The sequence below is a fragment of the Trachypithecus francoisi genome, unplaced genomic scaffold (genome assembly GCF_009764315.1).
Source record: "Trachypithecus francoisi isolate TF-2019V2 unplaced genomic scaffold, Tfra_2.0 Lachesis_group0, whole genome shotgun sequence".
Taxonomy (NCBI): Eukaryota; Metazoa; Chordata; class Mammalia; order Primates; family Cercopithecidae; genus Trachypithecus; species Trachypithecus francoisi.
In genome coordinates this window covers 76,519,222-76,534,409 of record NW_022681453.1, presented here as the reverse complement: position 1 = coordinate 76,534,409, position 15,188 = coordinate 76,519,222, and the positions used below count along the sequence as shown (strand labels likewise).

General features: G+C 34.7%; 1 protein-coding gene across 2 annotated transcripts in view; it reads right to left on the bottom strand.

Moving 5' to 3' along the window:
* Positions 1 to 3,053: 3,053 nt before the first annotated feature.
* ATG3 (autophagy related 3) overlaps positions 3,054 to 15,188 on the bottom strand; it is a 28,230-nt gene continuing 16,095 nt past the window's right edge. For both annotated transcript variants that reach the window (XM_033211292.1, XM_033211293.1), the window contains 7 exons: positions 14,354 to 14,403; positions 12,121 to 12,202; positions 8,454 to 8,488; positions 8,043 to 8,198; positions 6,826 to 6,953; positions 4,817 to 4,885; positions 3,054 to 3,324 (listed from right to left, as the gene is read on the bottom strand). In XM_033211292.1, the coding sequence (XP_033067183.1) occupies positions 3,243 to 3,324; positions 4,817 to 4,885; positions 6,826 to 6,953; positions 8,043 to 8,198; positions 8,454 to 8,488; positions 12,121 to 12,202; positions 14,354 to 14,403 (602 nt within the window). In that variant the 3' untranslated portion in view covers positions 3,054 to 3,242. The remainder of the gene's footprint in view (positions 3,325 to 4,816; positions 4,886 to 6,825; positions 6,954 to 8,042; positions 8,199 to 8,453; positions 8,489 to 12,120; positions 12,203 to 14,353; positions 14,404 to 15,188) is intronic.

Below are 15,188 nucleotides of genomic sequence, written 5' to 3'. Positions count from 1 at the left end.
TCATGACAAAAACTCTCAGCAAACTAGAATTTGAGGGGAGCTTCCTTAACAGAAGGCATCCATAAAAAGCTACAGCTAACATTCTACTTAATAGTGAAAAACTCAATTGCTCCAAGATCAAAAACTAGGCAAAGATGTCACCTGTTATCACTCCTACTCAACATTATACTGGACTTCCTAGAAAGTTTATAGCCACATAATAGCACCAAAAAACCTCAAAGTACTTAGGTATAAATCTAACGAAATATGTACATGATGAAAGGAATTTTAAAAACCTAGAGAGATATATTCTATTTATAAATTTGGGGCCGGGCGCGGTGGCTCAAGCCTGTAATCCCAGCACTTTGGGAGGCCGAGACGGGCGGATCACGAGGTCAGGAGATCGAGACCATCCTGGCTAATACGGCGAAACCCCGTCTCTACTAAAAAATACAAAAAACTAGCCGGGCGACGAGGCGGGCGCCTGTAGTCCCAGCTACTCGGGAGGCTGAGACAGGAGAATGGCGTGAACCCGGGAGGCGGAGCTTGCAGTGAGCTGAGAGCCGGCCACTGCACTCCAGCCTGGGCGGCAGAGCAAGACTCCGTCTCAAAAAAAAAAAAAAAATAAAATAAATTTGAAGACTCAATGTCGTTAAGATGTAAATTCTCCCTTACTTGATCTACAGATTGAAGGCACTTAAAATCCCAGCAAGCTGATTCTAAAATTTATATGGAATGGCAAAGAAACTAGAATAGCCACAACAATTGTTGGAGGGTTCACACTATGCTATTTCAAGGTTTACCACAGTAACCAAGTTGGGGTGAAAGGCAGGCGTGTTGGCTTATGCCTATGATCCCAACATTTTGGGAGGCTGAGGCAGACAGATCACTTGAGGCCAGGAGTTCGAAACCAGCCTAGCCAAAATGGTGCAACTCTGTCTCTACTAAAAATACAAAAATTAGCCAGACGTGGCTGTACATGCTGTATAATCCCAGTTACTTGTGAGGTTGAGGCACGAGAATCACTTGAACCAGGGAGGTGGAGGTTGCAGTGAGCCGAGATCACATCACTGCAATCCTGCCTGGGTGACAGAGCAAGATTCTGTCTCCAAAAAAAAGACAAAAAATAAAAAAAAATAAAAAAAAATGGGGGGGTGATATAAGCAAAAGAATAGGCATACCAGTAGAACACTACAGTAATAATTGTTTCAGGCAAGATTCACTGATTAATGCTAAAATTACTAGATGAAACTTAAAAACTGGATATTTTTATTACCTCAAAATATCTCCCCCAAAATTTACTGATTACTACCGTGGTGGTTTCTCCAGAAAGCAAAGATTAATTCTTTTCCCTTGTGGCTATAAACTTCTATAGACTTAGTGATTCACTTCTAACAATGGAAAGGAATAAATATTAAACTATATAGAGTAGAGAAACCTAGCAAACATCACCTTAAGTACTATAGACTTAGTAGTACTAAATGCAATGAGAAAGACAGAATGTAAAGGGAAAGACACATAACTTCTGTGGTATGCTTCCCCAAAATTCATAACCTCAGGCTAATAACGAGGAAACAATGAACAAACAACTGAGGAAATGTGAGTAAAATCTGTAGTTGATAGTATCAGTGTTAATTTCTTAGTAAAATATTAATATACAGGAAGCTGAGTGGAGTATAAAGGACTCTTGTGTTACCTTTGGAACGGTTCTATAAATCTTTATAAAATTATTTTAAAATTAAAAGTTAAAAAAGTTAATACCATTTGCTATGTATGTAAAGTTAATGTTTTAAAATACTATGAAACTAAAATTATAAATAAACTCGAAGTGAAAATTTGTAAGATTACCCATAATCTGAATTTTAAGCTTTTCAGAACAAATCTATTGTTCATCAAAACTCAGTTTTCAATGAGTGCTATAAATCTGAACTCATAAAAACACATTTATACCATCAACACACGCGCTTTTATTTACACACTGGATAACCATACAAGTATTTCAATTGTAAAAAATATCCTGAAATTTAAAAGGTTTGACCAAAAAATTATTTGTGCCACCTAGTGGTGACTGAAATAAATATGACTACTTAACAACAAAAGAATTGAAGGATTGAAGATGCCTATACTTTTGACAAATAAAACTTAACTGGGAGAAAAATGCTGACAATGTGATAACATTTAATATTTGAGATCATGTAAATGAAAGATACTAAAAAAAAAAATTCCAGTAAAATCGGTTTAAAAGATCAATTTAAGAAAGGAGAGCAGTTTTCTGTCTACATGAGCAAGCAGAATATTTTGAAGTATGAGGATGACGTCCAAGTTTATCGTCTCCATATTATACCATCAAACACCACAACACCTCTAAGTCATTAACTTCATTATGGAGATTTTCTTGTAATACAATAATTGATTGGAAAAGGGAGGAAAATAAAGCAAGGAGGATATTCTTAAATGATGAGGAGAAAATAAAACAAAACTATGGACAAGATTAGCCATTCCACTTTGTGCAGACTACTGAAAGAACAAAGATGAGGAATGTAGTGGTATAAAGAGAATAAAGGGCTTAAGTTTTCGTCCTTGGCTTTCAGTATGTATCCTAGAGCAGAATACTTGCCTTTCTAAACTCCAATACCCAGATCTGTAAGCTGATATGACAGAATAAACTTATTATCCCTTTAAATTCTAGTATTCTACCAGGCAATTACAATAGAAGAAATATTCCCGAATCCTTAATAAAAAATAATTTTGGTGCTATGAACTTAATACAACAATTGGGAAACCAGTAAGTAATAGTACTGAAGAGTTCATGGCAAACAGTAAGCGCATCATAAATATTAACTATCAGCAGACAGGAAAAGAGAAAACAAAAGGAACAAAGAAAAGAAAGAAGAGAAGACAGTCTAGCACACAGTATTTTCTAATCCTAGTTTTGAGACTATTATACATTTAATACCTTCCTCATAAATGTGAACCAAAAATCTGTTATCATTCTATATGAGACAGATGTCTTCACTTATTGTTATTTAGGGGAAATCAAATCATAACCTTTTAATAAGAAGCAAGAAAAACTGTCTCTTTACACTGATTTTTATTAAACAAATAAGGCTGGTAGTGGAACATATTTTTATTAATGCATAAACATATAAGTCCTTTTATTAGAGAAACTGTATATATTGATGAATATGGTCAATGGTCACATCTATGGGTTAATTCTTTAAAAATCAGAACCAATAATTAGGATAGATTTTATGCTCTCTTCACTACATTGTGAAATGTCTTGTGTAGTCATATTCTATTGTTGGAATGACAGCTTGTACAAATTTCAAGAAAATAAGAAGATACCTAAAGGTTTAGTTAAGAAAAATAAGATTTGTAAACAGTTCTATGTTTTAAGCCCATGTTGTAATTATCCATTTTATTAAGCCATTAATTTCTCAAAAAAAATAAAAACTCTTAAATTAAGTCTATTAAAGAATTCAACTATGCAAATTTGTGTCTATTTAACATGAGGCTCTTTAAGATTACTTGACCACTCATTCTAATATTGAATTTGAAGCTTCTTAATGAGTAGGTGTTCATATAAGCACAATTACTTTGATATAAAAATAAAGGGACAAAGCTATACATGTTTAATCGAGTACAAAATGTACTCATTTACTAGACCCCTTTAAGTTTGCTAGAGTTATGTCAGAAAATAAGGCAGAATAGACTATAAAAGTACTGTAGGTACTGTAGCAAAAGAGAAAAAAATTAAATGAAAACCCTATATAGTAGACTGATTCTAGGTTACTGTATGTATTTGTCAGACTGCTCTACTGGACTGTCTTTAATTAAATTCTGAAATATTTGTTATGTTCATTGCACTTAAAAACGTTAAGAGCTTACTTTTCATTGGGGGAAACCAATTACTATTATGAATTATATATAGACAGTCTTCCCAGTTGCTTCCTAGTATCCAGCATAGAGATGTGCCAGTTAGGCATAATAGGACTTTAGGAGTAAATACGGTTTGGACTGGAAGTTTTAGGTTTGTTTCAATATCAAATCAGCTCATAGTTCTTCTTAGGGACACACTTTATTAGCAACGCCCCTCAGTCTGAGTCTCCATATCTAATCTAACACATAGTAACAGAAAACACCACCATGTCAACTATTAACCTAGCATGAAACTAATTCAAGCTATCTGGCATCTTAATCATTGATTTTGACTGTTTTTGATGAATCTATGCTATGCGTACAGGTACTTTAGGATCCAACAGTTTGCATGGGCATTAACTTGATTTACTTTTGTCAGTCCAAGAAAACTGAGTAGGAAAACTATAGTAAGATACAAGAAAGGTGCTACTGTCTTGAGAAAAATGAACATACTATATTTTAAGAATATCTAAAGTACTTCATGTAGTATATTAATTACTTTTTAATTTACCCATTTGTTTAAGCTGAATTATTTGCTTCAGAGACACCTCCGATTGACACAACCTGTAATTTTACTTCTACCTGATGGGAAAGTACATTTTTGGTAACAAGTTAAATTGGAAATGTACATAAGAAAAAGATACTCATGTTATTACTCTAAATTAGTAGTTACCTCTGTAACAAGGCTGAGCTACTGCTACACATGGGGACATGTTCTAATCAACTAAGCAAGGCATAACTACCACAAAAAACATTTTCTAAATAAATTAAAGACTTCCACTAGGATTTTCAGATATGAGAAGTTAAAACAAGTTATAGGTACTACGTCATTAAGGTTACACCAAATTTCTCAAAAAAAAAAAAAAAAAAAAAATCCTAAAGCCATTTTGCCACTAATCCTGCACACAGGGAAGGATACATATGAACTCCAAGTTCTCCCCCTCCTTCTGCAACAGTCTCAATGATTTTCTTCATCACCTCAGCATGCCTAGAAGCCAAAAAAAAAAAAATTATTAATGTAGACCAATTAGACCAAAAGAGGAAAAACACATTTTCATTTGTAAAGAAATCGACCGTATTACTGTCAGTGAACTAATTTTTAATATCATAGTTACATTATAAACTTATCTCTCCCACCATTCTCCAATAACTATAAAGTATTTATTAAAATAGTTAAATTATAAAATATCTCCCCTCCACTTCCAAAACACAAGATTATAGATTGTTATGCCATGCAAATAGTTTTACCAGTGGAGGGCGTAATCTTAAAAAGCTATGGTAGTCACAGCAGGCACAATGGCATTAGTTAGTGTTCTGAGAATTGGGACAGATAAGGAAGACAGAAAACCAGGGAAGAGGAAATCATGCCAGGAGAAAATGTGGAATGACAGCTATTTGCTCTAAGAAACAAAAGAGTCATATCATGCAAATTAAAAAAAAAAAGGCACATGGTATCAGTTGGACAAAAAAGTAAAGAGGTATCTATAATCGTGTGATCTGTGCTGTTGATTTAGTTGAGAATAAGCCAAAACTGAGAGGGTTTAAGAAGAGCTAATTGGTCAGAGTTAAGAGGTTTGTGTTTGTTTCTTTGTCCTAATGGGTATTCTAAAATTTATCCAATTCTATGTAAAAACAATTTTTTTTGCTTATAAAAAGAAAGGTATTTATTTATATGAAGTTTCTATCCTATCTATACATCATGGCCAATTAGTATCTCTCCTGTGCTACAGAAAATAGTGATATCAAAGTAGGCACAGAAACTAAGAAAAAGATACTTTTTAAAGAAAGTCTTTTTAACATACCTTGGCTTAAATAATGCTGCTTCAGTTTTTACGACTATAACCTTCATGATAGAGGCAGTCAACTTAGAATATGAGAGTGAATGTATCATTCCAGAGGATTTGAAGGCACAATCTGAGGCAGCCCGTGGAACGGTCTAAAATATTCTTGAAGTTTTATTTTACAGGCACTCAGATTTTTTGAAATATTTGTATCCCATTCCACAATATAGGCATCTATTTTATCAAAATGTTTAACATAATTACCAGTTAAATTACTTTTCCCCCAACTGAGTAAAGTTTACACCTCAGAAAGAAATATGCTTCAGTTTGATAAGCACCATCCTAAGACCTTAAACCATAAGAGGAATCAAGAGAATAACTCTAAAAACTGAAAATTTGGCCGGGCGCGGTGGCTCAAGCCTGTAATCCCAGCACTTTGGGAGGCCGAGACGGGTGGATCACGAGGTCAGGAGATCAAGACCATCCTGGCTAATACGGTGAAACCCTGTCTCTACTAAAAAGTACAAAAAAAAAAAAAAACTAGCCGGGCGAGGTGGCGGGTGCCTGTAGTCCCAGCTACTCGGGAGGCTGAGGCAGGAGAATGGCGTAAACCCGGGCGGCGGAGCTTGCAGTGAGCTGAGATCTGGCCACTGCACTCCAGCCTGGGTGACAGAGCGAGACTCCGTCTCAAAAAAAAAAAAAAAAAAAAAAAAAACTTTTAAATTACATAATTCAAAACTAAAGTGAATGGCTCCTAAATTATTTTTCATAGCTAGCAATTAAAGTTTCAGACATGAAAAGCAGTCACAACACAGCAAACCATATCCAAACTATTTCTGAGTCAAAAACAGAATCTTCCAAACTGTTCTGGGAGCTAAAAAGTATAGTAAAATCACAAAGATCCATCTATTCTACAAACACCCACAGAGCACAAAAAAATTCTTAACGTATTAAACTTAAATTGGTGAGTTGTTTTTTCCTATATATTTAAACACAAGAAAATTTCTAAGGAGGACAAGAGAGAATTTTACTTGTTTATTAAGAAAATTTTTTTCCATTAGGGTTCTATGTTTAAAGATTCTCAAGTAACAAATCCATGAAATATACAATCACACCAAAAAATATATTTATCTCTACATATACATACCTGCATGGGTGAACTGAACACATAGGAGGTGGTGGCAGATGAGGGTGATTTTCAATGGTCACTGTTTTCTTCACATGATCTTGACTGATGTCTTCATACATGTGCTCAACTGTTAAAGGCTGCCGTTGCTGAAAGCATAAAAAATGCTTTGAAATTACTATTTAGGGCCAGGTGCAGTGGCTCACTCCTGTAATCCCAGCACTTGGGAGGCCAAGGTGGGTGGAACACGAGGTCAGGAGATCAAGACCATCCTGGCCAACACGGTGAAACCCCATCTCTACTAAAAATACAAAAAATTAGCCGGGCGTGGTGGCGGGCGCCTGTGGTCCCAGCTACTTGTGAGGCTGAGGCAGGAGAATGGTGTGAACCTGGGAGGTGGAGCTTGCAGTAAGCTGGGATTGCGCCACTGCACTCCACTCTGGGCGACAGAGTGAGACTCCGTCTCAAAAAAAAAAAAAAATTTACTATTTAGAAACTTTCAGCCTAAATCTCAAGGTTTCTAATATATTTTAGTTCTCCATTTCACGTCACTTGCAATTTAGAATTCTAGACTGTTTAGAATGATTTCCGGGAAATTTTACTATTTATTAATATCAAGGGAGGGACAGGAAGGAGTCATAGCCAAACTCTGTGACAGCTACCCTGTAATGCAGAAAAAAAATCTCACAAAAAGACAAGTTTGTGGCTGTCAAAACATTTTATAGCTTTGTAACTCATCTTTTAGACTGATTTTATTTTCTTGTTTCCCATGTATAGCCATAAGAATGACAGGTTAAACAAGTTGATCTTATGTCAATTATCCTTTAATTCAATTAAGCAGATGAGTTTTCTGTCTCAAGGGGAAAAATACATACATACAACAATCCACTCTCTTCACATGTGACAATGGTCATTCTCTAAATGCCTACATATCCAACTGATGTAATCCCAAACAAAATTTAAATTTCCCTCACATTTTGAAGGCATAAGCTTAGAGGTCAAGGAATATGTAACAGACTATTTCTGTTTATGTCTTAGCATTATTGTTGTTACACTGAATAATTCATAGTTCATTCAAAATAAGAAAGAATCAAGTTCAACATTAATCACAGAACTGTAAAACAAATGATTTCCAACATTTAAAACACTGCAATAAATACCCATGGACGTAATGAAGAAGAAACTAAACCCAACAATTTAAAATATTGATATTAAAATATAATGCTTCTAATTTTTACCTCATCATAGCCAAACAACCATAATCGTGGAGTCTGGTAATATTTATCATAAGTGATGTAAAGGTCGTAAGTTCTGGTTTGCAAAATAGCATCTTCACCGCCAGCATCAGTTTTGGCTTTACAAGCTTCTACTATTTTGCTTGTATCTAGGGTAGCCTGGCACATAATAAAAGAGAAAAATTTACAACCATTAAATCAGTATGAATGTGACATTCTAGAAAACCTATTTTTTCCATTCTATATTTTGTTTTCTTAAGAGTAAATGAACTTGAACTTAAAGCTAAATTGTATATGCTATAAGCAATATTAACAAATTAGAATTTCTTTGAAAGATCAATATATTATTAATAAGAATACAAATCCCCCAGTTCAGTCATTAAAAATTAACTAAAGAAAACTCAATTTACAAACCTCATCTGTTTCCAACAATCCACTCTCTTCATATTCTGTTATAAAAAGCAACAAAAGATTAATCAAGTTCAAGAAAATTGCCTAAACCAATTTAAGTATTACTTCATAGTATCATTCAAAAACTGAGATTTTGCCGTTGTTTTTAACAAAGATATTGAATAGATATAAGTGAGCTAATTTGATACTTCCAAAGGCAAAAGCCCAGAGAAAGTCAGCATGTTTAAGGCTTGACATAGTAATACTGTAAAGTCCTCAGTGGCTCCACAGTGTATACAAGGCTACTTCTATAACTGCATAAACATGTTCATTAAAGTCATCGGTGACCTCTTTGCTGAATCCAGTGGTAAATTCCCAGTTTTCATCTTAATTGACCTATCAGGAACACATGGCATTATTTAGTCCCTTCTCCTTGGAACATTTTCTTTCCTTGGCTTTTAAAATATGGCTTTCCTCCCACATCACTGACTGCTGCTTCACTATCTTCTATGCTGGTTCCTCTTCATCACCTCTACTTTAAAAGAACCATAAAATCAAACACTGCAGTAACCAAGGGCTGAGTTTCCGGACCTTGTCTCTCCTCTATCCACACTTATTTCTGTAACGATTTCATCCAGACTCAATGACTTTAAATATCGATGACTTTCAAATTTATTCCCTGCCTGCAGACTTGGATATTTGTTTATTTCAACTTCTCCAATAGATAACTAATGAACACTGCAAATATCACATGTCTAAAACTGAGTTCCTAACTCCCTCTCCAAAGCTAATCACTCTTGATTTTTCTGCATCTCGGTTAATGGTATCTTTCTAGAAGCTCAGGTCAAAAACTGTGGAGTCACCCTTGACTACTCCGCTTGTCACATATGACATCCAATCCAGCAGCAAATCTCTTTGGCTCAACTCTCAAAATATTCCAGAATACTACTGTTTCGCACCACTACCAATGTTACAACCCTAGCCCAAGCCACCATCTTTTCTTGCCTAGATTATCAAAACAGCCCCCTGTTGTCCCCTTCTCCCTTCAGTCTATTCTTACCACTGCACCGTGATTCTGTTGAAATATTAAATCATGTCGCTCCTCTACTTGAAAAGAAAAAAACCCTCCAATGGCTTCTCTCACTCTGAGTTATGTCAAGACCTTATAGAATCTGGTCCCTGGTTACCTGACTCCACCCTTTACTACTCTCCCTTCTCTCCCATCTGGACATAAGCATACCTTACAGTATTTTACATAAGCCACACACATTCCCACCTCAGGACATTTGCACTCTTCCCTCAGATACCTAGTTTCATTCACTTCCTTCCAGGCTTTATTTTAATGGTGTGTACTTTCAATTAGGTTTTCCTTGACCAACTTATTTAAAACTTGCAACACTCATTCCCACCCCAAGATTCTCTATCCCCTTTCCTCCTTTATTTTTTCCTTAACACTTATAACTAATACAGTATATCTTTTGCTTATCTATTTTTTGTCTCCATTGATTAGAATATAACTCCATGAGATCATGTCTACTGCTTTAGCTCCAACATCAAGGACAATACCTGATAAATACTGTACTGCCCAATAAATAATTTGTTCAATAAATGAAAATTACGTTTATATTAGATACCATCAACACTATTGTTGAGCATAATTACATATATAGCAATTCTTTAACTCTATCTAGGGGAAATATAATAAACATACTAAATGATTACCAGATATTTAAGGCAATCCCACAGCTTGTACTTTGAAAACAGTGCTTTAATCGAAGGGTTCTATGCCACCCCACCAATCCAACTTGGTCAACTATGCCATTCAGAGACAGATGAAATTCAGAAACAATATTTGTGCAAGAAGGTGATGAGTTCAGTTTCTGATAACTATGAGACATCCAGGTGGAAATGAAACTGAAATAAATCTGAAGTTGAGAATATCTAGGCTAGAGGATTCGATATGGAAGTCACTAGCATACAGATGGTATGGGAAGCTGCTGTGATCAATTCTGGTTACAAGGAATTCATTTAGATTTCCTTAAGGAATAGCAGTTTACCATGAAAATAAGGACAAGAATCTCACTAAAATTTAGGAACAGATATAGCTAGGTTTCATGGGGAATTGAAAGTAATTTTGAAAACAAACTGAAAGGTACTTTTTTGGTCCAGCAAGCATCACTTGCCATTATGGTGTTTCAACTCTACCTGGCACCATCTTCTACTTTTGCATGCTACAAAACCTAATCTATCTCACTCTAAAGTCTATGTATTTTTGGGATTCAGCTGCCTTACAGCCTTCAACGCCTGCCCTTTTTTCATATCCTTTTCCTTTTTCCGACTTCTTACACATGCACCCTATTTACATATATAAATATATTCATATTTAAACTCTCACAAAGTATTGGATGTAATTTACATGCTATCTTTCTTGTTGCAGAAATTCTCATGCCAGACTACAGAATGCCATTACAGAAGAAAAAATCTGGCAGTACAGAGAGTAAGCAAGGAAAAAAAAAAAAAAAAAGAAACCCATGAAACAGTAACATTTAATAGCTGAGGGAAAGAAAAGAATCATGGAAGAGTACTAGAAGAAAGAGTCCAGGAAAGAGGAGGAAAACCCAGTGTTATAGAAACCAAAGGAGGAAAAAAAAAGAGGAAGATACGGTTAACAGAATCAATGCAGAAAAGGTAAGTGTAATAAAGATAAACTGGATTTAACAAAGAGGTCACCCTGGTGACAGCAATTTTTTCATCTACTTTTAAATATCTGAGGTTTCAAATGTATTGAAAAAGATTATCATGCTCATGAAATACAAAGCTTTAAATAACCATGTGCTAACAGACCCATACTTCTCTGATTTTAGTGGGTTTCTCTCTCTTGTAACAATGATTCACTAATGCAGTGATTCTCAACTGGCAACTCTAGCAGGAAGACTTCTCAGAATCTTGGGAAACTGAGGGGATTCTGTGTAGTTCAAAAGGCCCCATTAGCCGGGCACAGTGGCTCACACCTGTAATCCCAGCACTTTGGGAGGCCGAGGTGGGCGGATCATAAGGTCAAGAGATCAAGACCGTCCTGGCCAATATGGTGAAACCCTGTCTCTACTAAAAATACAAAAATTAGCTGAGTGTGGTGGCGTGCACCTGTAGTCTCAGTTACTCGGGAGGCTGAGGCAAGAGAATCACTTGAACCCAGGAGACGGAGGTTGCAGTGAGCCGAGATTGCGCCACTGCACTCCAGCCTGGTGACAGAATGAGACTCCGTCTCAAAAAAAAAAAAAAAAAAAAGGCCCCATTGAAACTCACTATTTTCAGGTTTTAGTTGAAAGATGCTATCAAAGAGGGAAAAGAAAATACAAAATGCATAATAAGCAAACTTTGTTCTGCTCTGAAATAATTTGGTTAGGAATTAGTATCTTGCAGCTGTACCCAGTATTAAATATTTATGACTAATAGTTATTCCAATAAAAATGACGTTGTCCAAGACTATGTTCAGAGTAAAACAGAAGAGTCCAAGATCAAGGTAAGTTTTACACCAATGAAATTTTTATAAACTAAACATATATAAAATATACCCTAGGCTGCTATATGCTAAACATACAACTCAATGAAGAATTCTCAATCTGCATGAATTACAAATATTCTAAATCAATGTTCTAGTGAAATTGAAGCAAATCTAGAACAGGAATACCTTCCATATCTGCAGCTTCTCCTTCATCTTCCTCTTCTTCCTCTTCACATAGTGCTGAGCAATCTTGAAGTCTTATATTGTCCTTTGAAATTAATTACATTAAGACCACTTAAATATATTCAATAATTTAAACACTGGACACCCATGTGCTAGCACAGTGGTAACCACTGTGAAAATAAGAATGATAAGGCAGTTCTTCTCCACAAAAAACTCCAATGGAGATAATGAATTCATACATCAATCATTAAAAGTAATGTGCTAAGTGCTGTGACTGAAAAATAACAAAGGTTTTTATGGGAGCAGTAAGAGTCATCTAATCTAACTATTTAAAAATAATCACCAGTTGCACTTCCAATAAAACAGTATTTTTGGTCAATCAATTCATTAGTATTAGAAAATCAGGTCAATATTATATTAACTTGTGCACTTATAATTTAAGGGGAAAAAGTGCATATATTTATAAATCAAATATATTATAAGCTAAAATATAAATCAAACACTATTACATTCTAATTTGTTAACAATATCCTAGCTGAATTAGGCAAGTTATCAGACTTTACAATTATTAAAATGCACAAAATATCAGTTTAATTTCTTAACTATATTAGCTCTACAGTGAAAGAACAATACTGACCAACAGGTTTAACATCTGGCTATTGTTTTCACAAAATTAATATTCTGAAACTCTGAAGTCAACATAATAAGTGGATAAATTGAACATTTAGTTTAACCTAGGTTACATTTTACTTAGGGGTGGTTTTATCTAACACTAGAAAACTTAAGTCATATGTTTAAAACTTAAATCATTCTTACACCCAAAACTGAAACCACAAAACCACTGTCAGTGTCTCAGTAATTATTTTATGAGCTATTATCTAACAAATTAATCATTAAGAAAAATTTTCATCATATTGGTGATATTTATACTTGATAAAGTAGAATACAATAGAAATTGACAACCAAGATTAATACTTGCATTTGAATGGCAAGTATTCTAAGTTATAAAAAAATTAAAGGTATTACCATAAGCCCATCCACGAAAACCACTATCTACACTACTCTGTCATTTATCATTCCCAAAGTCTGAAGCATACATAGGAATGGTCAGAGTAAACAAGATCTTCTGAAACAGCAAAGCAATTTGTGTGATTTCTCCTTAAGTCATTCAAACACTCCAAAAAGTCGAATTTCAAAATGAAGAATTCTCAGGCCAAATAACTATATCTTAAAGCATAAAACTGTACCAAAAAACCCCACAAAACTTGTCTTAATTTCTATCACTTTCTGTTAAGCCCCAGTTACAAATCTGGAAAGATCCAAATGACAAAAACACATAAAGAATATCTTTAGTGACTGTTGTAGCAAATGTGTCGTAAGACTAGGAACACAATTATTCCACCTAAATAGTCTATCCTCTAAGTGATCTGATGGTTAAAAAAAATAACTAAGACAAGGGTGAGAGCATTTTATATTATATTTTCAAGTAATTTCAAACAACTACAGGTATATAAAAACACGAAGACAATTGCAATTGATCTCTCTGAGAAATGAAAAGCTAATCTAATACCTACGACAGCCTAAAATAACTCAAAATTTCGAAGCAGAAAAACTCTATCCAATTATGTTTTACCCCATAAGTCATGCAATAAAACTTAACTGATTAAGCTTCTATTCATTCAAGATGTTACAAATTTGAATGATGCAAGCTATAGTTTGCTTTCAAATATTCAAACAAATAAACCCCAAATTACCAGTAGTTGAGGAAAATACAGAGAATGATTAAATTGCTTATGGCACTATTTAAGCTATAAAATTTAAATGTTAATATATTAGCATCTACTAGTAAGCAAGTAGCTAATTCCACTCCAAAATTCTCTACTTATATGACATTTGGTACTAAATACATTTTAAAACAAAAGTCATCTCTTTTAAACTAGCCTAGAAGTCACTCCAGTCAGTGAAAATTGCACAAGCTACAATCTAAAAGCTGTTTTACTTAACCATACTGCAAATTAAGGAAAATAAGAGATGCATTAGGCAGCAGTAGTGCTTTGGTGTGTTGAGACAGAAAAATGAACGGGGAAGAAAGCTGGAATTTAAAAGAGCCTGATAATAAATAATCAGGGTTTTTATAAGAAAGATATGGTGATTATATATGTGTGTGTAGAGATAGATAGATCGATAGGCAAATAACTAGTCATTAAATTTAAAAATATAACTAATTAAGCAGTACCTTGTTTTCCAGTGTGATCTCTTTAACTGCCTCGGTTGTTCCTGTAATACCTATGTAAAATTCGGCAGAAAAGAATAATTAAAATTAAACTGCAAACACCCTATTTACTTATTAAAGTAATATAAAAATGCTGAAAATTCTCACAATTTCTCTGAAAAAAGGAGGCAAATAGTAGTATCTTTACAAATGAACTCTAATAAGAATAGTCACAATGACGCCTCCTCAAATTTTGAAAAACTCATTAATATTTTACCATGAATTATCCTGCCATTCTTCACTTATTATTCCTTACTTTCCTTGTTAGAATCTCTATCACACTTTCTCAGAAACAGAACAGTTTGGCCAGGTGCGATGGATCACGCCTGTAATCCCAATGCTTTCAGAAGCCGAAGCGGGTAGATCATCTGAGGTCAGGAGTTCGAGACCAGCCTGGCCAACATGGCGAAACCCTGTTTCTACTAAAAATACAAAAGTTAGCTCGGCATGGTGGTGTGTGCCTGTAGTCCCTGCTACTTGGGAGGCTGAGGCAGGAGAAGTGCTTGGATCCGGGAGGCGGAGGTTGCAGTGAGCCGAAATTGTACCACTGCAACCCAGCCTGGGCAACAAGAGTGAAACTCCATCTTATGGGAGCAATAAAAAAAAAAAAAAAAAAAAGGAAAGAGAAGAGTTTAAGAAACTACAGGACTCGTATGTACATTTTAATTAAACTGGCATCAAAATTTTCTCTAAGCTATTAGTTATCTTCATATAGGCTGATTATCCCTTATCTGAAATTCTTGGGACCAGAAGTATTTCCAGTTTTTTTAGATTTTGGAATATTTGCATAAATACTTAC